The sequence below is a fragment of the Stenella coeruleoalba genome (assembly GCF_951394435.1).
Source record: "Stenella coeruleoalba genome assembly, chromosome: X".
NCBI lineage: Eukaryota > Metazoa > Chordata > Mammalia > Artiodactyla > Delphinidae > Stenella > Stenella coeruleoalba.
Genome location: NC_137152.1, coordinates 110,121,809 through 110,143,734, shown reverse-complemented (window position 1 = coordinate 110,143,734; position 21,926 = coordinate 110,121,809). Strand labels below are relative to the sequence as shown.

General features: G+C 42.4%; 1 protein-coding gene across 3 annotated transcripts; it reads left to right on the top strand.

The window, feature by feature from the left end:
* The first annotated feature begins 349 nt into the window (after positions 1–349).
* On the top strand, positions 350–20,265 carry LOC307180453 (integrator complex subunit 6-like). Of its 3 annotated transcripts, none has more exons than XM_079910728.1 (5): positions 350–482; positions 7,977–8,120; positions 9,692–10,063; positions 18,362–18,455; positions 19,175–20,265. In XM_079910728.1, the coding sequence occupies exons 2-5, from the start codon at positions 7,991–7,993 to the stop codon at positions 19,254–19,256; spliced, it is 678 nt and encodes a 225-aa protein (XP_079766854.1). In that variant the 5' UTR covers positions 350–482; positions 7,977–7,990; the 3' UTR covers positions 19,257–20,265. The 3 variants fall into 3 exon arrangements, with proteins under 3 accessions (XP_079766854.1, XP_079766852.1, XP_079766853.1); XM_079910726.1 differs by having other exon boundaries at positions 371–482; positions 7,943–8,120; XM_079910727.1 differs by lacking the exon at positions 350–482 and adding an exon at positions 513–1,329 and having other exon boundaries at positions 7,943–8,120.
* Positions 20,266–21,926: the final 1,661 nt, after the last annotated feature.

The following is a 21,926-nucleotide window of genomic DNA, read 5'->3' as shown; positions in this document are numbered from 1 at the left end:
TGTCCTCAAGTCCATTCTCTAGTAGGTCTGTCTTGCTTTGATTTTAAGTTGAATACTTCTGTTTCTCCCCTAGGAATAAAGTGGGTTGTAGATTTCCGGTAGACACCTGTCTTAACAAATGCTTTTAATTTATCCTCATGAATATCTGTTGCGTTTTTGATGATATAACTTTCCTCTTTTTCTGTACTATAGTGTGCCAGTTTTGGATTTTTTACCTCTCAGCTCTGAAGTCACCCTTTTGGCCTGATCTGTGAAAGTGGTTCTGGTCCCTTTATTTTTTTTCTTCTTGCTGACGTGAACACAGAAGTCAGCCTGTAGAGGGAGCCAGAGGCAACGCCAGCGGAAGCTGGCTCTGGGTTTTGGGCGGCTACCTCTCTAGGCGGAAGCGTCCCCAGTGCGCAGTGGTGAGGAGCTCGTGCCGGCAGCAACTGTGGCCAGAGGCTTCCCTCGAGCCCCCTCAGGCAATAACACATCGGCTTCTGGTGAGACGCTTACTCGTGTACTTCACTCCCAGGGACCCTAGAGGGTGTATGTCCAGCAACTACCTCAGGGCACACTCCAGAAAGTTCCACCCGTGAGGCTCCACCCATTTATCGCCATTTTGTGAGTTGCTTCCAGGCTTCTCCGTTAAGGTCAGGATGGACAGTGGGAATGTGGACTCTTTTCCCCAGGGGCCTTCTCTCTGCCCCGGAAGGTGTCAGTCCCTGTGTGTTTTCCGTCCAGGGTGGGACCCCCTCAGCTCTGGGGAGACGCTGCCTTGGGGGCTGGCCTCAGCCCCGGGGAGGCCATTCCTCGGGTGCCTTAGCTCAGCAGGCCCGGGGGCCGAGCGCTTCTTGGTGTCTGTCCCAGCCCTGAGAGGGGAGGTTTCCTGGGTGGGTCACCCCAGGGCTGTGGCTCCCTCTCCCTTGGCTCTCCCTCATTTGTGAGAGCCTCTCCTCAGGTGCCCAGCTCAGCATGGGGGGGCACTTGTCCTTTGACCCTCTGTGTCCACTCTGATTGGGTGGCTTTTGCTTGTGATCTGCTCGTGGCCCGTGGGGACTGTTAGTGGGAGCACTGTTCTCCATTCTGAGAGGACTTAGCATTGGTGCTGTCACAGCCGACGGGGTGCCATTCCAAGGATGCTCTGAGACTAGGGTGGACCTCTCCCTTGGGGGCTGTGGCTCAGCCGTTGCGGGAGAGAACTTTCCCTTGGGCACTTTCTCAGCACTGGGGGTTTGGGCTCGTTCTTGGGGCTTCCTGTGGGATCCGAGGCAACTGAGACTGTTCCTTGGAAGGTTGGCCCCTGCCCAGGACGGGAACTCTGTCTTGAGTGCCGTTTCTTAGACCGAGGTGAGGACGTTTTCTTGGGCACTTTATCTCGCTTATGTAGGGGTGGCTCCTGGTTCTTGGGTCCTCTGTTTCAGCCATGGCTGAGGACTCTTCTTTGGGCTCTTGTGTCCGCCTCATGGGGTGGATTCTGCTTGATGTGGTGTCTCAGCCTTTGGGGGGACATCTTAGTTGGGTGCTCTAACGCTGTTACTTGGATGCTGTGTCTCAGCCCTGGGGTGGTGAGGTACTTCTAGATTTCTGGGGTTTTGGTGTGTTTTTTTCTTTTCTTTCAGTTGCATACTTTTATGCTGATTTTAAAAACAAAACTTCTATTGGGAGAAAATAAAATTGTATATTTACAAACAGAAAACAGTAAAACATTTGTTATCTTTCCTTTTAGCCGTTTTTAACCTCTGCTTATTTTTTCTTTTTTTTAAATTGAAGTATAATCGATGTACAGTAATATATAAATTACAAGTGTACAATATAGTGACCTGCAGTTTTTAAAGGTTATACTCCATTTATAGTTATAGAATATTGGCTATATTCCCTGTGTTGTATAACACAGTATATCCTTGTAGTTTATTTTATACGTACTAGTTTGTACTTCTTAGTCCCCTACCCCTATATTGCCCCTCCCTGTTCCCTCTCCCCGCTGGTAACCACTGATTTGTTCTCTGTTATCAGTGAATCTCTTTTTTCTTGTTACATTCGCTTGTTTGTTGTATGTTTTAGATTCCACATATAAGTGATATCATACACTGTTTGTCTTTCTCTGTGTGACTTAGTTCTCTTAGTATAATACCCTCCAGGTCCATCCATGTTGCTGCAAATGGCAAAATGTCATCCTTTTTTATGGTTGAGCAGTATTCCATTGTACATATATACCACATCTCCTTTATCCATTCATCAGTTGATGGAAACGTGGGTTGCTTTTTATATCTTGGCAATTGTAAATAATGGTGTTATGAACATTGGGGTGCATGTATCTTTTCGAATTAGTGTTTCTGCTTTTTTCGGATATATATCCAGGGGTGGAATTGCTGGGCTTTTAGCAGTTTTTTAATGTGCAAATATTTATGCTTTTTACCCCAAGTTAAGATCATACTACATATCTTAGAATTTGCTACATTTTTTTCTAACTTATGTCAGAAGCCTTTTCTCTAGATCACAAATGTTATTCTGAAACTTGTGTTTTAATGGTTGCAAAGTATTTAATCATATAGCTATATAATGATTTTTATTTACATCTGCATTGTTAAGCATCCAATTTATTTGTGATTTTTCCATTTTATAAATCTTTATGTATAATACAATATTTATATGTAAGCATTTATAAAATTCATCTCTATAAATTAGTAGAAGTAGTATCTCATGGGAAGAAATCATGAAAGATGCACCTCCAGAAAAATTGCAGCAATTTAGAAGTTTGTGTGAAGGCATATTTTCTTATCATCTTGACCATAAGAACTCCCGGTTATTATTTAATTTTAACATTTATAGGGAAAGTTGTGTTGTCTTGCCTTCCTTTTAACTTCTTTCCTTATTTTCTGTATTAGGTTTATTTCATTCCAAATATCTTAAACAGCAAAAATTTTTTTAAGGAAAGAATACTGCATAGCTTGCAACGAGCTAGGGGAAAAATTTACAATGAATAATAGAGATATGAGGTATATGTTCTCAACATATAAAAAGATATAACTCAGTATGAAAAGGGCAAACATAGTAGCTGGGAAAGTCAAGAGCATTTCAAGAAGAAGCAATTCACTAAAGGAGAAGTAACAATAGCCAACATTTGGGGATACGCTTTTTCTTCACTAGCAAGGTTGATGTCTGTTGTTTTGGTCTATTTTTTCCTTTGAGGGGAAAAAATAAGACCCTCTCACAGGGTCTTATTAAAACTGTTCTCCTGAAACAGACTAGGGCACTTCCCACTTTTTGCAGAGAGAACTCAAGGCTGAGTTGTTCACACAGCAACACCTTAAAGAAACTCTCCATTAGTTCATGCTTTCTATTGCTCCAAGAATTACCTTGCTGCAACTCAAAGCAGATTGCTCAATAGTATTTTCTTGACTTCTTTATCTCAGCCTTAAGAGAGTTCTAGCTAACCTTTCAACTATGTCCTTGAGCTTCTAGGTGGAAATCTGGGTTCAGCAAGCAATGTATGAGAGTTCCAGTTGGACCACATATTCACAAACACTTGCTCTACAGGCAGTCTTTCATTTCATTCTGGTGGGTGTGCAGTGACTTCTCATTATGTCTAAACTTGCATTCCTCTGCTGATTAATGAAACTGAACACCTTTTAGATATGGATTGGCCATGTGAGTATGTCTTATACGAAGTGCCTTTTCAGGTCTTTTGCCCATATTTTATTAGGATGTTTGTAAGTTTTAAATTGATTTACAGTTCTGCATATATTCTGGATTTCACTGATTTTTTGGAGAGAGGGATATATCCAGTTATATATACATACATAAATATGCACAAATATTTATATACATTGTTTAAATTGATTATATAATACATAGATATATATGAATAATTAAATGTATAAATGTTTATCCAATTTATATATCTACAAAATTTTGAGTATCTTCTATATACATGTTTTGCTTTTTCATTCTCTTAATCATGTCTTTTTGGTAAACAGAAGTTTCAAATTTAATTATGTCTAATTAGACAGTCTATTATTTTTGGTTAGTCCTTTTTTATCCTCAAAAATAAATTTTTGCCTACCTTAAAGCCATGAAGATAATATTCTGAATTTTCCACCAGATCTCCCATTCATCTCTAATAAATTTTTGTGGAATGGGATGATGTAAGAAGCAAGCTTTATTTTTTCCCGTGTACATAACTGGACATATTAAAAACACTATCTTATCCACAGTGGTTGGCCGGGGACCTTGTGTCATAAATTCAGCTGTTTAGCATATTTCCAGATCTGTGTCTAGATTCTCTGTCCTCTTCCATTCGTGTATTGGCCTATTCTTGCTCCATTACTAGACTGTTTTAATTACAGTACTTTTGTAGCAAGTCTTCAAATCTGGTAGTGCGTGTCCTCCAACTTTGTTTTTCTTAAAGATTGTCTTAGCTATTCTAAGCCCTTTAATTTCCATACACTTTTTACTATCAGCTTGTCAATTTTCACCAAAATGCAACATGGTGGGATTTTATTTTCTTTTTCCTTCTTTTTCTTCTTAATCTTTATTGGAGTATATTTGCTTTACAATGTTGTGTTAGTTTCTGCTGTAAAACAAAGTGAATCAGCTATACATATACATATATCCTCATATCTCCTCCCTCTTGAGGCTCCCTCCCACCCTCCCTATCCCACCCCTCTAGGTGGTCACAAAGCATGGAGCTGATCTCCCAGTGCTATGCAGCAGCTTCCCACCAGCCATCCATTTTACATTTGGTAGTGTATGTATGTCAGTGCTACTCTCTCACTTTGCCCCAGCCTCCCCTTCTCCCCTGTGTCCTCAAGTCCGTTCTCAACATCTGCATCTTTACTCCTGCCCTACCACTAGGTTCATCAGTACCATTTTTCTAGATTCCATATATATGCATATGGTATTTTCTTTTCTCTTTCTAACTTACTTCACTCTGTATGACAGACTTCAGGTCCATCCACCTCACTACAAATAACTCAATTTCGTTCCTTTTTATGGCTGAGTAATATTCCATTGTGTATGTGTGCCCCGTCTTCTTTATCCATTCATCTGTCAGTGGACATTTAGCTTGCTTCCACGTCCTGGCTATTGTAAATACTGCTGCAGTGAACATTGTGGTACATGTATCTTTTTGAATTATGGTTTTCTCAGGGTATATGCCCAGTAGTGGGATTCCTGGGTCATATGGTAGTTCTATTTTTAGTTTTTTAAGGAACCTCCATACTGTTCTCCGTAATGGCTGTATCAATTTACATTCCCACCAACAGTGCAAGAGAGTTCCCTTTTCTCCACACCCTCTCCAGCATTTATTGTTTCTAGATTTTTTGATGATGGCCATTCTGACTGATGTGAGGTGATATCTCATTGTAGTTTTGATTTGCATGTCTCTAATGATTAGTGATGTTGAGCATCCTTTCCTGTGTTTGTTGGCAATCTGTATATCTTCTTTGGAGAAATGTCTATTTAGGTCTTCCGCCCATTTTTGAATTGGGTTTTTTGTTTTTTTGATATTGAGCTGCATGAGCTGCTTGTATATTTGGGAGATTAATCCTTTGCCAGTTTGCAAATATCTTCTCCCATTCTGGGGGTTGTCTTTTCGTCCTTTCGTCTTTTTTATGGTTTCCTTTGCTGTGAAAAAGCTTTTAAGTTTCATTAGGTCCCATTTGTTTATTTTTGTTTTTATTTCCATTTCTCTAGGAGGTGGGTCAAAAAGGATCTTGCTGGGATTTATGTCATAGAGTGTTCTGCGTATGTTTTCCTCTAAGAGTTTGATAGTGTCTGGCCTTACATTTAGGTCTCTAATCCATTTTGAGTTTATTTTTGTGTATGGTGTTAGGGAGTGTTCTAATTTCATTCTTTTACATGTAGCTGTCCAGTTTTCCTAGCACCACTTATTGAAGAGGCCGTCTTTTCTCATGGTGGGATTTTAAATTGGATTAGTAGAGATCATTTTTGAGAGAATTGACAGTAACAACTCAATAATGAATCTTGCAATCCATGCAAAAAGTATTTCTTTCTGTTTCCTGAGGTCTTTACTTTCTCTCAGTGATGTTTTATACTTTTTGTGTTGTGCTCTAGCACTATTTACTTAGATATTTGATGTTTTTGATACTATTATCAATGGTATTTAAAATTTCATATTCTAATTATTTGTTGCTATTATATGGGAATAGAAAACTGGTAATAATAATAACCACAAAGTGGTTTTTATTATAACTGATAAGTTGATTAAGTTCACTTATTAACTCTAATGATTTTATATTCTTTTGCATATTCTGTGTAATGCCATCTGTGAATAATGACAGTTTTACTTTTTCCTTTCCAAACTTTACAACTATTATAATTTCCTGGTAATACTTCACTTTTTAGAACCATCAGTAAATTGTTGATGGATAGTGAACATCCTATTTTCCAAACGCAGGGAGAAATGTTTGATATTTCATCATTAAGTGTGACATTTGCTATAGATTTTTAGGGGGTAGATACACTTTATCAGATTAAGGAAGTTGCCTTCTATTCTAGATTGTGGATAGTTTTTTATCATGAATAGGTGCTGAAACTTAACCCATCTATAGAAGTGATCATAAGGTTTTCCCTTGGTTTGTTGTTGTTGTTAAGTGTTGTTAAGCATTACATTGATTTTTGAATTTTAAACCAATCTTACCTCCCTGCAGTATACCCTCATCAAGACAGAATGTATATCCTTTTTATATATTATTGTATTTTATTATTCGTTGGTTTAGGATTATTGGGTTTAAGTTCAGGAGAGATATTAGTATAAAGACCTATAGTTTTCTTTTCTTCAAATGTCCTTGTGAGATGTTGTTATCAGTTTATATTGGCCTTCTAAAATGAGGACAAAGAAGCACAGTGGATGAGAATCCGCCTGCCAATGCAGGAGACACGGGTTTGATCCATGGTCTGGGAAGATCCCACATGCCGCAGAGCAATTAAGCCCGTGCACCACAACTACTGAGCCTGTGCTCTACAGGCTGCGAGCCACAACTACTGAGCCCGTGTGCTGCAATTACTGAAGCCCACATGCCTAGAAGCCCGTGCTCTGCAACAAGAGAAGCCCTCGCTCGTCGCAACTAGAGAAAGCCCGGTCGCAGCAGCGAAGACACAACACAGCCAAAAAATAAATAAAAAGGAAAAAAAAACTGTAAACTGATTTGAAAAATAAATAAAATGAGGACAAAGAAAGGGAATTATTTCCCCTTAGAAAAGTAATGCCCTTTTTTGTTGAGAGTTGCCCATTCCCCAAGCATTCTGATTACTCATGGTTACACCGTGTTTGGCTTTGGACAGCACCTTGTGTATTAGCTTCATCCTTTGAAAATTTTTATTTATTTACTTATTTAAAAATATTTATTTATTTACTTATTCATTCATTCATTTTTGGCGGCATCGGGTCTTAGCTGCGGGACGTGGGATCTTTCGTTGTGGTGCATGGGCTCTTCATTGCGGCGCTCGGGCTTCTCCCTAGTTGTGGTGCATGGGCTTCAGGGTGCGCAGGCTCAGTAGTTGTAGTATGCGGGCTCTCTAGTTGTGGCGCATGGGCTCCAGAGCACATGGGCTCTGTAGTTGCAGCATGCGGGCTCTCAGGTTGTGGTGCGTGGGGCTCAGTAGTTGTGGTGCATGGGCTTAGTTGCCCCAAAGCATGTGGCATCTTAGTCCCTGACCAGGGATCGAACCTGTACTCCCTGCTTTGGAAGGCGGGGTCTTAACCACGGGACCACCAGGGAAGTCCCAGCTTCCTCCTTTTTTAAACTATAGACTGGATTAAAATTCAGTTGCATTTTCTGAAAAGAGTATTTGTTGAGGTATGGTAAATATTGGACCATGGTGAAAACTCAAATTAATGATTCAACTTCTTGGTTATATATACATATGCAAACTGTTTGCAACTTTGTGATTGTTGGAGTTTTGTTGCAAATGGAACATGTGCATTGATGTTTCTCAGTAAATGATGAGTGATGAAGCGGAGTTTACTGTAGGGCCTGAAAACCAAATGGAACTTTGTGGAGAACCCGAGAATCCTTCTTCATCTAAGGAAAAGCTGAGTATGGACCTGCTGTCCGTGAAACAGGAACAAGAAGGAGGATCCTCTGTTTGGGCCTCATCCATGTCCATGGAAGATGGTAAGAATGACTGTTCTCACCTCCTCTTCATGGTCTTAGCCAGTAGAGTCTGGATTCTGCCTCCTACACTTTACTGGAGCTGTTCTCATCAATCTCACTAGTTTTGGCTGAGATTGCTATTAATTTCTCAGCCATATTTGACGCAGTTGTTTACTCTCTCCTTCATGGAAACTTTCTGGGATTGCTATACTCTGTGACCTACTGGTTTTCCTCTCATATTCGTAACCCGCTTTCATTCTTTTTTTCTGCTTACCCTTGTCATTTTCCCTGTAAATATTATTGTAAAGATTCCTGAATCCCACCATTTTTTCTCTGTCTACTCCCCTCTGACATGATCTTTCAACAAGATACTACAATAGCTTCTTATCTGATCTGATTGCTATTCTTGCTAGAGTCTGACCCTCACTGTCTAACCCTGTAGCCGGAGTGATCATGTCAACACAGAAATGAGATCACGCCACATCCATGCTGAAGACCCATCATCACCTTTCCTAGGCACTCAGAACACAATCTGAGCTCCCGACCCTGGTCTCCCAGCTGTGCACGACCTGGCCCTGCCATCCTCTCCTAACACGTGGCCTGTCGTCTCCTCCTTGCTCTCTCTGCCTCTATCCTTTGCTCTGTGCTCCCTGGCCAGTCCCCTCCCCGGGGCTCTGCACGTGCCCTTGCCGCAGCCTGGAGCTCTTCCTCTGCATGTGCACAGGCCGGCTCTCTCTCCTCCTCCAGGCTCTGCCCAAAGGACACCTCCTCAGGAGGGCCTTCCCGACCACGTGGTCCGCTGGGGCTCCCCTCCTGCTCTCTGTCCCATCCCTGCTTGCCTCTTCCCTAACACGAATTCCAACCGTAATAATTCTGTTGGATCGTTGTACACTTACTGCCTGGCGTCCCCATGAGCATGGAAGCTCCATAAGGGCGGGGATTGCTGGCGTCTGTCCTGTTGGCTGCCGCTCCCCGGCTCCTGGCACGGCGCCCGGCACAGAGCAGGACGAGTCAATGGAGAAGAGGTGTCAGACCTGGAGTAAAAAGAAACTCAGGTTTCTGAGAGAGAAAAGATGCATGAGGAAGATCTTATACTGACAGGGATTTGGGGTGGGGTGACGGGGGCCATACACAGCCTTCAGGTCTAGTGGCCACCACCTGTGTTTCCTCAGAACTTTGGAGGGAGAGAGGCGGGAGTTTGGCGGGGGGGGGGGCATGTAATCTGATGTCAAGCTCGGTAGAGCATGGCATTTCATAGGTAAAGGACAGCAATCATGCCACCAAGTGAGACTTGCTGCTTTTCAGCTTGTAAAGCACGAGCTGCAGCTCAACCCTCAGCACCAGGGACCTGAGCCTCTTTATTCGTTGTACTGTCTTACGTGGTTTCCATATGTGTTCATGGTGCCATGAAGAGAAGAAAGTGCGTTTGTCGTATTACTTCCTGAGCCCAATTTGAGGGGTCTCAGGCTCCATCTGGTACATCCTCTTGCTTTATGAAACAATTTCCTCAAAACTGAGGAGCAGCGGGTGGTCCCTGTGGGGTTGCCATAATGCACCTACGTCACAGCTCCACTTGTTAATTTGGTTTCCAGATGTTACCGTCACTCACGATGTTCATGAGAAGATGGAAAATGGTCAAATCTCACCCGATGGCTTCTTGTCAAAATCTGCTGCCCCAGAGCTTATGAATATGGCAGGAGATAGTATCCCGCCCGACCAAGTGGATTGCCTGTCTGATGATTTCACTAGTCTCAGGAAAGATGACCTGATGCACAATCCTGGTAGTAATGCAGTCATAGGAGGAACCAAGAACTGCAGCGTCTCTGTAGATGATCAAAAAGTCTCGGTAACATCTGCTTTGGAAACTGGGCCAAATACATCGCAAATAACTCCTGCTATGGCACAAGGAATCAATGCTGATATAAAACACCAGTTAATGAAGGAAGTTCGAAAATTTGGGCGAAGTAAGTAGTGAAAGACCATCTATCAATAATATAATGGAGGTCCCTTTCCGTTTAGGATTCAGAATAGATTCAAGGTATCTCTTTTTTTTTTAATTGGAGTGTAATTGCTTTGTAATGGTATGTTAGTTTCAGCTTCACAACAAAATGAATCAGTTATATATATACATATGTTCCCATATCACTTCCCGCTTGCGTCTCCCTCCCTCTCACCCTCCCTATCCCACCCCTCCAGGCGGTCACAGAGCACCGAGCTGATCTCCCTGTGCTATGCGGCTGCTTCCCACTAGCTATCTACCTTACGTTTGGTAGTGTATATATGTCCATGCCTCTCTCTCGATTTGTCACAGTTTACCCTTCCCCCTCCCCATATCCTCAAGTCCATTCTCCAGTAAGTCTGTGTCTTTATTCCTGTTTTACCCCTAGGTTCTCCATGACATTTTTTTTCCTTAAATTCCATATATATGTGTTAGCATACAGTACTTGTCTCTCTCTTTCTGACTTACTTCACTCTGTATGACAGACTCTAGGTCTATCCACCTCATTACAAATAGCTCAATTTCATTTCTTTTTATGGCTGAGTAATATTCCATTGTATATATGTGCCACATCTTCTTTATCCATTCATCCGATGATGGACACTTAGGTTGTTTCCATCTCTGGACTATTGTAAATAGAGCTGCAACGAACATTTTGGTACATGATTCTTTTTGAATTATGGTTTTCTCAGGCTATATGCCCAGTAGTGAGAGTGCTGGGTCATATGGTAGTTCTATTTTTAGTTTTTTAAGGAACCTCCATACTGTTCTCCACAGTGGCTGTATCAATTTACATTCCCACCAACTGTGTAAGAGAGTTCCCTTTTCTCCACACCCTCTCCAGCATTTATTGTTTCTAGATTTTTTGATGATGGCCATTCTGACTGGTGTGAGATGATATCTCATTGTAGTTTTAATTTGCATTTCTCTAATGATTAGTGATGTTGAGCATCCTTTCATGTGTTTGTTGGCAATCTGTATATTTTCTTTGGAGAAATGTCTATTTAGGTCTTCTGCCCATTTTTGGATTGTGTTGTTTGTTTTTTTCTTATTAAGCTGCATGAGCTGCTTATAAATTTTGGAGATTAATCCTTTGTTAGTCGCTTCATTTGCAAATATTTTCTCCCATTCTGAGGGTTGTCTTTTGGTCTTGTTTATGGTTTCCTTTGCTATGCAAAAGCTTTGAAGTTTCATTAGGTCCCATTTGTTTATTTTTGTTTTTATTTCCATTTCTCTAGGAGGTGGGTCAAAAAGGACCTTGCTGTGATTTATGTCATAGAGTGTCCTGCCTATGTTTTCCTCTAAGAGTTTGATAGTTTCTGGCCTTACATTTAGGTCTTTAATCCATTTTGAGCTTATTTTTGTATATGGTGTTAGGGAGTGATCTAATCTCATACTTTTACATGTACCTGTCCAGTTTTCCCAGCACCACTTATTGAAGAGGCTGTCCTTTCTCCACTGTACATTCCTGCCCCCTTTATCTAAGATAAGGTGACCATATGTGCGTGGGTTTATCTCTGGGCTTTCTATCCTGTTCCATTGATCTATATTTCTGTTTTTGTGCCAGTACCATACTGTCTTGATTACTGTAGCTTTGTAGTATAGTCTGAAGTCAGGAAGCCTGATTCCTCCAGCTCCGTTTTTCGTTCTCAAGATTGCTTTAGCTATTCGGGGTCTTTTGTGTTTCCATACAAATTGTGAAATTTTTTGTTCTAGCTCTGTGAAAAATGCCAGTGGTAGTTTGGTAGGGATTGCATTGAATCTGTAGATTGCTTTGGACAGCAGAGTCCTTTTCACAATGTTGATTCTTCCAATCTAAGAACATGGTATATCTCTCCATCTATTTGTATCGTCTTTAATTTCTTTCATCAGTGTCTTATAATTTTCTGCATACAGGTCTTTTGTCTCCTTAGGTAGGTTTATTCCTAGATATTTTATTCTTTTTGTTGCAATGGTAAATGGGATTGTTTTCTTGATTTCACTTTCAGATTTTTCATCATCAGTGTACAGGAATGCCAGATATTTCTGTGCATTAATTTTGTATCCTGCTACTTTACCAAATTCATTGATTAGCTCCAGCAGTTTTCTGGTAGCATCTTTAGGATTCTCTATGTATAGTATCATGTCATCTGCAAACAGTGACAGCTTTACTTCTTCTTTTCCAATTTGGATTCCTTTTATTTCCTTTCCTTCTCTGATTGCTGTGGCTAAAACTTCCAAAACTATGTTGAATAATAGTGGTGAGAGTGGGCAAACTTGTCTTGTTCCTGATCTTAGTGGAAATGCTTTCAGTTTTTCCCCATTGAGGACGATGTTGGCTGTGGGTTTGTCATATATGGCCTTTATTATGTTGAGGAAAGTTCCTTCTATGCTTACTTTCTGCAGGGTTTTTATCATAAATGGGTGATGAATTTTGTCAAAGGCTTTCTCTGCATCTATTGAGATGATCATGTGGTTTTTCTCCTTCAATTTGTTAATATGGTGTATCACGTTGATTGATTTGCATATATTGAAGAATCCTTGCATTCCTGGAATAAACCCCACTTGATCATGGTGTATGATCCGTTTAATGTGCTGTTGGATTCTGTCTGCTAGTATTTTGTTGTGGATTTTTGCATCTATGTTCATCAGTGATATTGGCCTATAGTTTTCTTTCTCTGTGACATCCTTGTCTGGTTTTGGTATCAGGGTGATGGTGGCCTCGTAGAATGAGTTTGGGAGTGTTCCTCCCTCTGCTATAATTTGGAAGAGTTTCAGAAGGATAGGTGTTAGCTCTTCTCTAAATGTTTGATAGAATTCGCCTGTGAAGCCATCTGGTCCTGGGCTTTTGTTTGTTGGAAGATTTTTAATCACAGTTTCAATTTCAGTGCTTGTGATTGGTCTGTTCATATTTTCTATTTCTTTCTGATTCAGTCTTGGCAGGTTGTGCCTTTCTAAGGATTTGTCTATTTCTTCCAGGTTGTCCATTTTATTGGCATAGAGTTGCTTGTAGTAATCTCTCATGATCTTTTGTATTTCTGCAATGTCTGTTGTTACTTCTCCTTTTTCATTTCTAATTCTATTGATTTGAGTCTTCTCCCTTTTTTTCTTGATGAGTCTGGCTAATGGTTTATCAATTTTGTTTATCTTCTCAGAGAACCAGCTTTTAGTTTTGTTAATCTTTGCTATCGTTTCCTTCATTTCTTTTTCATTTATTTCTGATCTGATTTTTATGATTTCTTTCCTTCTGCTAACTTTGGGCTTTTTTTGTTCTTCTTTCTCTAATTGCTTTAGGTGCAAGGTTAGGTTGTTTATTCGAGATGTTTCCTGTTTCTTAAGGTAGGCTTGTATTGCTACAAACTTCCCTCTTAGAACTGCTTTTGCTGCATCCCATAGATTTTGAGTCGTCGTGTGTCCATTGTCATTTGTTTCTAGGTATTTTTTGATTTCCTCTTTGATTTCTTCAGTGATCACTTCGTTATTCAGTAGTGTATTGTTTAGCCTCCATGTGTTTGTGTATTTTACAGATCTTTTCCTGTAATTGATATCTAGTCTCATAGCGTTGTGGTCGGAAAAGATACTTGATACAACTTCGATTTTCTTAAATTTACCAAGGCTTGATTTGTGACCCAAGATATGATCTATCCTGGAGAATGTTCCATGAGCACTAGAGAAAAATGTGTATTCTGTTGTTTTACGATGGAATGTCCTATAAATATCAATTAAGTCCATCTTGTTTAATGTATCATTTAAAGCTTGGGTTTCCTTATTTATTTTCATTTTGGATGATCTGTCCATTGGTGAAAGTGGGGTGTTAAAGTCCCCTACTATGAATGTGTTACTGTCGATTTCCCCTTTTATGGCTGTTAGTATTTGCCTTATGTATTGAGGGGCTCCTATGTTGGGTGCATAAATATTTACAATTGTTATATCTTCTTCTTGGATCGATCCCTTGATCATTATGTAGTGTCCTTCTTTGTCTCTTCTAATAGTCTTTATTTTAAAGTCTATTTTGTCTGATATGAGAATTGCTACTCCAGCTTTCTTTTGGTTTCCATTTGCATGGAATATCTTTTTCCATCCCCTTACTTTCAGTCTGTATGTGTCTCTAGGTCTGAAGTGGGTCTCTTGTAGACAGCAAATATATGGGTCCTGTTTTTGTATCCATTCAGCCAATCTGTGTCTTTTGGTGGGAGCATTTAGTCCATTTACATTTAAGGTAATTATCGATATGTATGTTCCTAGTCCCGTTTTCTTAATTGTTTTGGGTTCGTTATTGTAGGTCTTTTCCTTCTCTTGTGTTTCTTGCCTAGAGAAGTTCCTTTAGCAGTTGTTGTAGAGCTGGTTTGGTGGTGCTGAACTCTCTCAGCTTTTGCTTATCTGTAAAGGTTTTAATTTCTCCATCAAGTCTGAATGAGATCCTTGCTGGGTAGAGTAATCTTGGTTGCAGGTTTTTCTCCTTCATCACTTTCAATATGTCCTGACACTCCCTTCTGGCTTGCAGAGTTTCTGCTGAAAGATCAGCTGTTAACCTTATGGGGATTCCCTTGTGTGTTATTTGCTGTTTTCCCCTTGCTGCTTTTAATATGTTTTCTTTGTATTTAATTTTTGACAGTTTGATTAATATGTGTCTTGGTGTATTTCTCCTTGGATTTATCCTGTATGGGACTCTGTGCTTCCTGGACTTGATTAACTATTTCCTTTCCCATATTAGGGAAGTTTTCAACTATAATCTCTTCAAATACTTTCTCAGTCCCTTTCTTTTTCTCTTCTTCTTCTGGAACCCCTATAATTCGAATGTTGGTGCGTTTCATGTTGTCCCAGAGGTCTCTGTGACTGTCCTCAGTTCTTTTCATTCTTTTTCCTTTATTCTGCTCTGCAGTAGTTATTTCCACTCTTTCATCTTCCAGGTCACTTATCCGTTCTTCTGCCTCAGTTATTCTGCTATTGATCCCATCTAGAGTGTTTTTCATTTCATTTATTGTGTTGTTCATCATTGTTTGTTTCATCTTTAGTTCTTCTAGGTCCTTGTTAAATGTTTCTTGCATTTTGTCTATTCTATTTCCAAGATTTTGGATCATCTTTACTATCATTATTCTGAATTCTTTTTCAGCTAGACTGCCTATTTCCTCTTCATTTGTTAGGTCTGGTGGTTTTTTCCCTTGCTCCTTCATCTGCTGTGTGTTTTTCTGTCTTCTCATTTTGCTGATCTTACTGTGTTTGGGGTCTCCTTTTTGCAGACTGCAGGTTTGTATTTCCGTTGTTTTTGGTGTCTGTCTCCAGTGGCCAAGGTTGGTTCTGGGTTGTGTAGGCCTTCTGGTGGAGGGGACTAGTGCCTGTGTTCTGGTGGATGGGGCCGGATCTTGTCTTTCTGGTGGGCAGGTACACGTCTGGTGGTGTGTTTTGGGGTGTCTGTCGACTTATTATGATTTTAGGCAGCCTCTCTGCTAATGGGTGGGTTTGTGTTCCTGTTTTGCTAGTTGTTTGGCCTAGGGTGTCCAGCACTGTAGCTTGCTGGTTGTTGAGTGAAGCTGGGTGCTGGTGTTGAGATGGAGATCTCTGGGAGATTTTCGCCGTTTGATATTATGAGGAGCTGGGAGGTCTCTTGTGGACCAGTGTCCTGAAGTTGGCTCTCCCACCTCAGAGGCACAGCACTGACTCCTGGTTGCAGCACCAAGAGCCTTTCATCCACACGGCTCAGAAGAAAAGGGAGAAAAAGTAGAAAGAAAGAATTAGTAGAAGTAGAAAGAAAGAAAGGAGGGAGGGAGGGAGCAAGGAAGGAAGGAGGGAAGGAAGGAAAATAAAGACGATAAAGTAAAATTAAGATAAAATATAATAAAGTTATTAAAATAATTATTAAGAGCAAAATAAACCCAAAAAACAAAAAAATGGATGGATAGAACCCAGGAACAAATGGTGGAAGCAAAGCTATACGGACAAAATCTCACACAGAAGCATACACATACACACTCACAAAAAGAGGAAAAGAATAAAAAATCATAAATATTGCTCTCAAAGTCCACCTCCTCAATTTGGGATGATTCGTTGTCTAAAGGAGGGAAGGAAGGAAAGAAAGAACGAAGATAAAGTAAAATAAAGTTATTAAAATAAGAAGTAATTATTAAGAGAAAAATTTTTAAAAAAAGGGACGGATAGAACCCTCGGACAAATGGTGGAAGTAAAGCTATACAGACAAAATCTCACACAGAAGCATACACATACACACAAAAAAAGGAAAAGGGGAAGATTCATAAATCTTGCTCTCAAAGTCCACCTCCTTAATTTGGGATGATTCGTTGTCTATTCAGGTATTCCACAGATGCAGGTACATCAAGTTGATTGTGGAGCTTTAATCAGCTGCTCCTGAGGCTGCTGGGAGAGATTTCCCTTTCTCTTCTTTGTTCTCACAGCTCCCAGGGGCTCAGCTTTGGATTTGGCCCCGCCTCCCCGTGTAGGTCGCTGGAGGGCGTCTGTTCTTCGCTCAGACAGGACGGGGTTAAAGGAGCCGCTGATTCGGGGGCTCTGGCTCACTCAGGCCGGGGGGAGGGAGGGGCACGGAGTGCGGGGCGGGCCTGCGGCAGCAGAGGCCAGCGTGACGTTGCAGCAGCCTGAGGCGCGCCGTGCGTTCTTCCGGGGGAGTTGTCCGTGGATCCCGGGACCCTGGCAGTGGCGGGCTGCACAGGCTCCCCGGAAGGGAGGTGTGGAGAGTGACCTGTGTCGGCACACAGGCTTCTTGGTGGCGGCAGCAGCAGCCTTAGCGTCTCATGCCCGTCTCTGGGGTCCGCGCTTTTAGCCACGGCTCGCGCCCATCTCTGGAGCTCCTTAAGCAGCACTCTTAATCCCCTCTCCTCGCGCACCCGGAAACAAAGAGGTAAGAAAAAGTCTCTTGCCTCTTCGGTAGGTCCAGACTTTTCCCCGGTCTCCCTCCCGGCTAGCCGTGGTGCACTAACCCCTTCAGGCTGTGTTCACACCGCCAACCCCAGTCCTCTCCCGGCGCTCCAACCGAAGCCTGAGCCTCAGCTCCCAGCCCCGCCCGCTCCGGCGGGGGAGCAGACAAGCCTCTCGGGCTGGTGAGTGCCGGTCAGCCCTTATCCTCTGTGCAGGAATGTCTCCGCTTTGCCCTCCGCACCCCCGTGGCTGCGCTCTCCTCCGCGGCTCCGAAGCTGCCCCCGTCTGCCACCCGCAGTCTCCGCCCGCGAAGGGGCTTCCTAGTGTGTGGACACTTTTCATCCGTCACACCTCCCTCCCACTGGTGCAGGTCCCGTCCCTATCGTTTTGTCTCTGTTTATTCTTTTTTATTTTGCCCTACCCAGGTACGTGGGGGGTTTCTTGCTTTTGGGAGGTCTGAGGTCTTCTGCCAGCGTTCAGTAGGTGTTCTGTAGGAGTTGTTCCACGTGTAGATGTATTTCTGGTGTATCTGTGGGGAGGAAGGTGATCTCCGCGTCTTCCTCTTCCGCCATCTTCCCGGAAGTTCCTCTCAAGGTATCTCTTGAGGTGCATTTTTGGGAAGTACTGGGTTTTCACATAATTTAAAATGATTCCTCTGGCTTTACCTAAAAAAGACCCAATACACCTTTCTCTCTCTTTTTCCCCTTACTTACTGTAATAGTTTCCTTTTGCTGCTGTAACAAGTTATCACAAACTTCGTGGCTGAAAACTGTATTATCTTCGAGTTGTGGAAGTCAGATCTGAAATTATTTTCACTGGGCTAGCAAGAAGGTGTTGGCAGGCCAGGGTTCCTTCTGCAGGCTCTAGGGAGAATCTGTTTCCTTGCCTCTTCCAGCTTCTACAGGCTGCCTGTGTTCCTTCGCTCGTGGGCCCTTCCTCCATCTTCAAGCCAGCAACTTAGCCCCTTCTCTCCTCTCTAACCTCTGCTCCCACCCTTACATCTTTTCTTTCTGACCAGCTCTACTGCCTCTCTTTTATAAGGATATTTGTGGTTACGTTGGGCAACATGTATAAACATGGATAATCTCCCCATCTCAAGAGCCATAACTTAATCACATCTGCAAAGTAAGGTCTCTTTTGCCATATAAGGTAACATGTTCACAGGTTCTCAGAATTAGGACATGGACAACTTGGGGGGCCATTATTCAGTAGACCACATTTAATTAGTGTTTAGAGTTTCCGTAGCAGATATGTGCGGATATCTTGATTTGAGTGTTTCAAATACAAACTATAGCTAACTTTCCACACACAAGGAATGATTACTGATGATGTGTAAAGACTGAATTTTATTTTTCATCCATATTTTTAAAAATACTAATTTTTTTAATATCTTCAGAGTATGAAAGAATTTTCATTTTGCTTGAAGGAGTGCAAGGACCTCTTGCAGTGAGGAAACAATTTATTGAATTTACCATCAAGGAAGCTGCAAGGTGGGTGTAAAGAGGAACTCTTCATTGTGTTTTTTGAAGCAGGAGGGCTGCCCAATGCAAGACAGGCGGAGGGATTGGTTCTGCCTTGCTTTTCTTTTTTGTTTTAATTAATTAATTAATTATTTGGCTCCATTGGATCTTCGTTGCTCCACATGAGCTTTCCCTAGTTGCAGCGAGCGCGGGCTACTCTTCATTGCAGTGCGACGGCTTCTCATTGCGGTGGCTTCTCTTGTTGTGGAGCACGGGCTCTAGGTGCACAGGCTTCAGTAGTTGTGGCACGCGGGCTCAGTAGTTGTGGCTCACGGGCTTAGTTGCTCTGTGGCATGTGGGATTTTCCCGGACCAGGGCTCGAACCCGTGTCCCCTGCATTGGCAGGAGGATTCTTAACCACTGTGCCACCAGGGAAGTCCTGCTTTGCTTTCCTAAGCCCTGGCCTTCAGTCATAACTACGGCTGTCTGCAGAGGCGTTTAGATTAATACTACCTGAGGCCAATTCAATCATCCAGGTCTGTGGAGCCTTTTGCACTCCTCACAGTCTGAGGTGGGCTTGGGCTCTCAGCTGGTAATCTCGGTATTAGCTAAGCCCTATCTTTACACGGACATACATTTTCTATTTCCCATGTGAATGGCCATTCCAACTTTGTACCCCACACAGTGCCTCGCGCATCATAAATGCTTTAAGGACCTCTTGGATAATAAAATTTCTTTTTCGTTTTTAGGTTCAAAAGACGAGTCTTAATTCAGTACCTTGAGAAGCTACTAGAAGAAATAGAATCCCATCACCTTCCCAACAGCGTTTAATCACATCAACAGCAGATCATGATGTTAACGCAATGACCAAGGAGGAAAAAAGAATAAGTGTTCTGTGCTGTAGGATAGAATGGGATATTGTTGATTATCCTACGATGTTTTAGTCAAGGGAACTGCCTTCCAGAGGCTAAGAAAAAGCAGTGGAGCTTTTTGTTTTCAGTTTATTTGGCGGCAAAAGCTGGCTTTTGCCTTATGAGTGTTCTTTGAAAGTATTACTTTGTTGTTTTGTTGTTACTTTTCCCAATTGAGGAAGGTGATGTTATTAATCCAGCAGGTTAAAATCAGTAAACCCTGTTGCCCCTACCACATGTGATAAGGGTTCACTCTTGAACTTGGCCATCCTGGGCATTTCCAGAGTGACTAGGGGCTACGTGCAGGTGGGGCACTACTTGGTGCTCTTACTATGTCCTTTAGAAAGAATAGGTGTTCAGAGGCCAACTGGTAATCTTGTGTGTGCTGAACAAAGTTTTCAACCATTCCTAGTTGTGCCTTAAAACCATGCAAGATTCAGGACAGTTTGGATCAAAGAGTAAGAAAGCTGCTATTTGGGTAAGTTATTTCTCCATGGGAGAGGCAGGGGAAGTCACCAAACAATCTACCTCCAACTCTGTTCTATTTTGTCTAGAGACATTACAAAGTGCACCTGAGGCTGCCTCAACCCCTGACATTTGTTCTCGCATGTGACGACAGAAAGTCTTCAGGGGGACTTGTGCATTCTGTGCTTCAGAAGCACTAAAAGACAAAATAATGCATATATTTCCTTTAATGTTTATACAAAGGTTTATATGGGGCAGTATTGTTATGTTTGTGTTAATATGCAAAAATTTAAATGTGCAAAGAGATTCTGACATTGCATATATATATCATTTTATTGATTTTTCACAAGGTCCCTGATGCTAGAGAAATTTCTAGTTTTCTGTTTCTTCTGCTTTGTTATTCCTTCCAGAAAAAAAAAGTGCACACTGTTGGGTTTTTTACAATAAATTTATTATTTTTTGGCTGCGTTGGGTCCTCCATTGCTGTGCGCGGGCTTTCTTTAGTTGCCGCGAACAGAGGCTACTCTTCCTTGCGGTGTGAGGGCTTCTCATTGCGGTGGCTTCTCATGTTGTGGAGCACAGGCTCCAGGAATGCAAGCTTCAGCAGTTATGGCACACAGGCTTCAGTAGTTGTGGCACACGGGCCTATCTCCTCTGTGGCATGTGGGATCTTCCCGGGCCAGGGCTTGAACCCGTGTTCCCTACCTTGGCAGGCGGATTCCCAACCACTGTGCCACCAGGGAAGCCACCACACTGCTAAATTAAGATGTTAGCAGAAGGATGTAAGCTTCAAAACGTCACTCACGGAACTTAGTGATATTGGTGAACGTGGTGTAGGGCACTCTGGGTAGGGTCCTCCAGGAACACTGGAAACACCGGGAAAACAATGATCGGAATCAAGTTTATTGGAACTCTGGAAGATCATCAGAGGTTTACAGCAACCAAGCGAATGTTAAGTCTGAAGAAGAGCCATGAAATGTGACAGGAAAATTTGCTGGCATTTTAAGTTATTCTTGCCCCAGCCCTTGCCTAGTAGAGCAGCTGTCTTGACGATGTCAGCGTGCATTCCAAGTGAGGGTTCCTGGCTCAGGAGGGAGGAGAGTAGACCTTACTCCCAAGGAATTGTGTTTGTTTAAAGCTGTCTAGAAGGCTCCCTGAAGGACTGACGCAAGGGGATTTTTTTGCTTTTCTGTTGTCTTAACTCTAAGCTCTTTTAGAGTGGAGAAGCAGCTATGTGAAGGACGTTCCTCAGAAACATTGAAAGGCAAGTGAATAAGCTGCCGATGCTTATGGCAAACAACAGACAAATAGGACTGAGCAAAGAGTGTACAATAGAGCACTTTTTCTTTCTTGGCACTCTCAATACATACAGAAATGAGCTGGACAGTTCAACTACTAAGCAAACATTCACAGAGCTCTGACACTCATGATTTATTGTCTCAATGCCCTTTACAAGTTGAAAAGCTGAAAGTCTCAATGTCAAGATGTCTGATATTCACACTCTATCACCCCAAATCCCTGTCAGTATAAGATCTTCCTCATGCATCTTTTCTCTCTCAGAAACCTGAGTTTCTTTTTACTCCAGGTCTGACACCTCTTCTCCATTGACTCGTCCTGCTCTGTGCCGGGCGCCGTGCCAGGAGCCGGGGAGCGGCAGCCAACAGGACAGACGCCAGCAATCCCCGCCCTTATGGAGCTTCCATGCTCATGGGGACGCCAGGCAGTAAGTGTACAACGATCCAACAGAATTATTACAGCTGGAATTCGTGTTAGGGAAGAAGCAAGCAGGGATGGGACAGAGAGCAGGAGGGGGAGCCCCAGCGGACCACGTGGTCAGGAAGGCCCTCCTGAGGAGGTGTCCTTTGGGCAGAGCCTGGAGGAGGAGAGAGAGCCAGCCTGTGCACGTGCAGAGGAAGAGCTCCAGGCTGCGGCAAGGGCACGTGCAGAGCCTCGGGGAGGGGACTGGCCAGGGAGCACAGAGCAAAGGACAGAAGCAGAGAGAGCAAGGAGGAGACGACAGGCCACGTGTTAGGAGAGGATGGCGGGGCCAGGTTGTGCACAGCTGGGAGACCAGGGTCGGGAGCTCAGATTGTGTTCTGAGTGCCTAGGAAAGGTGATGATGGGT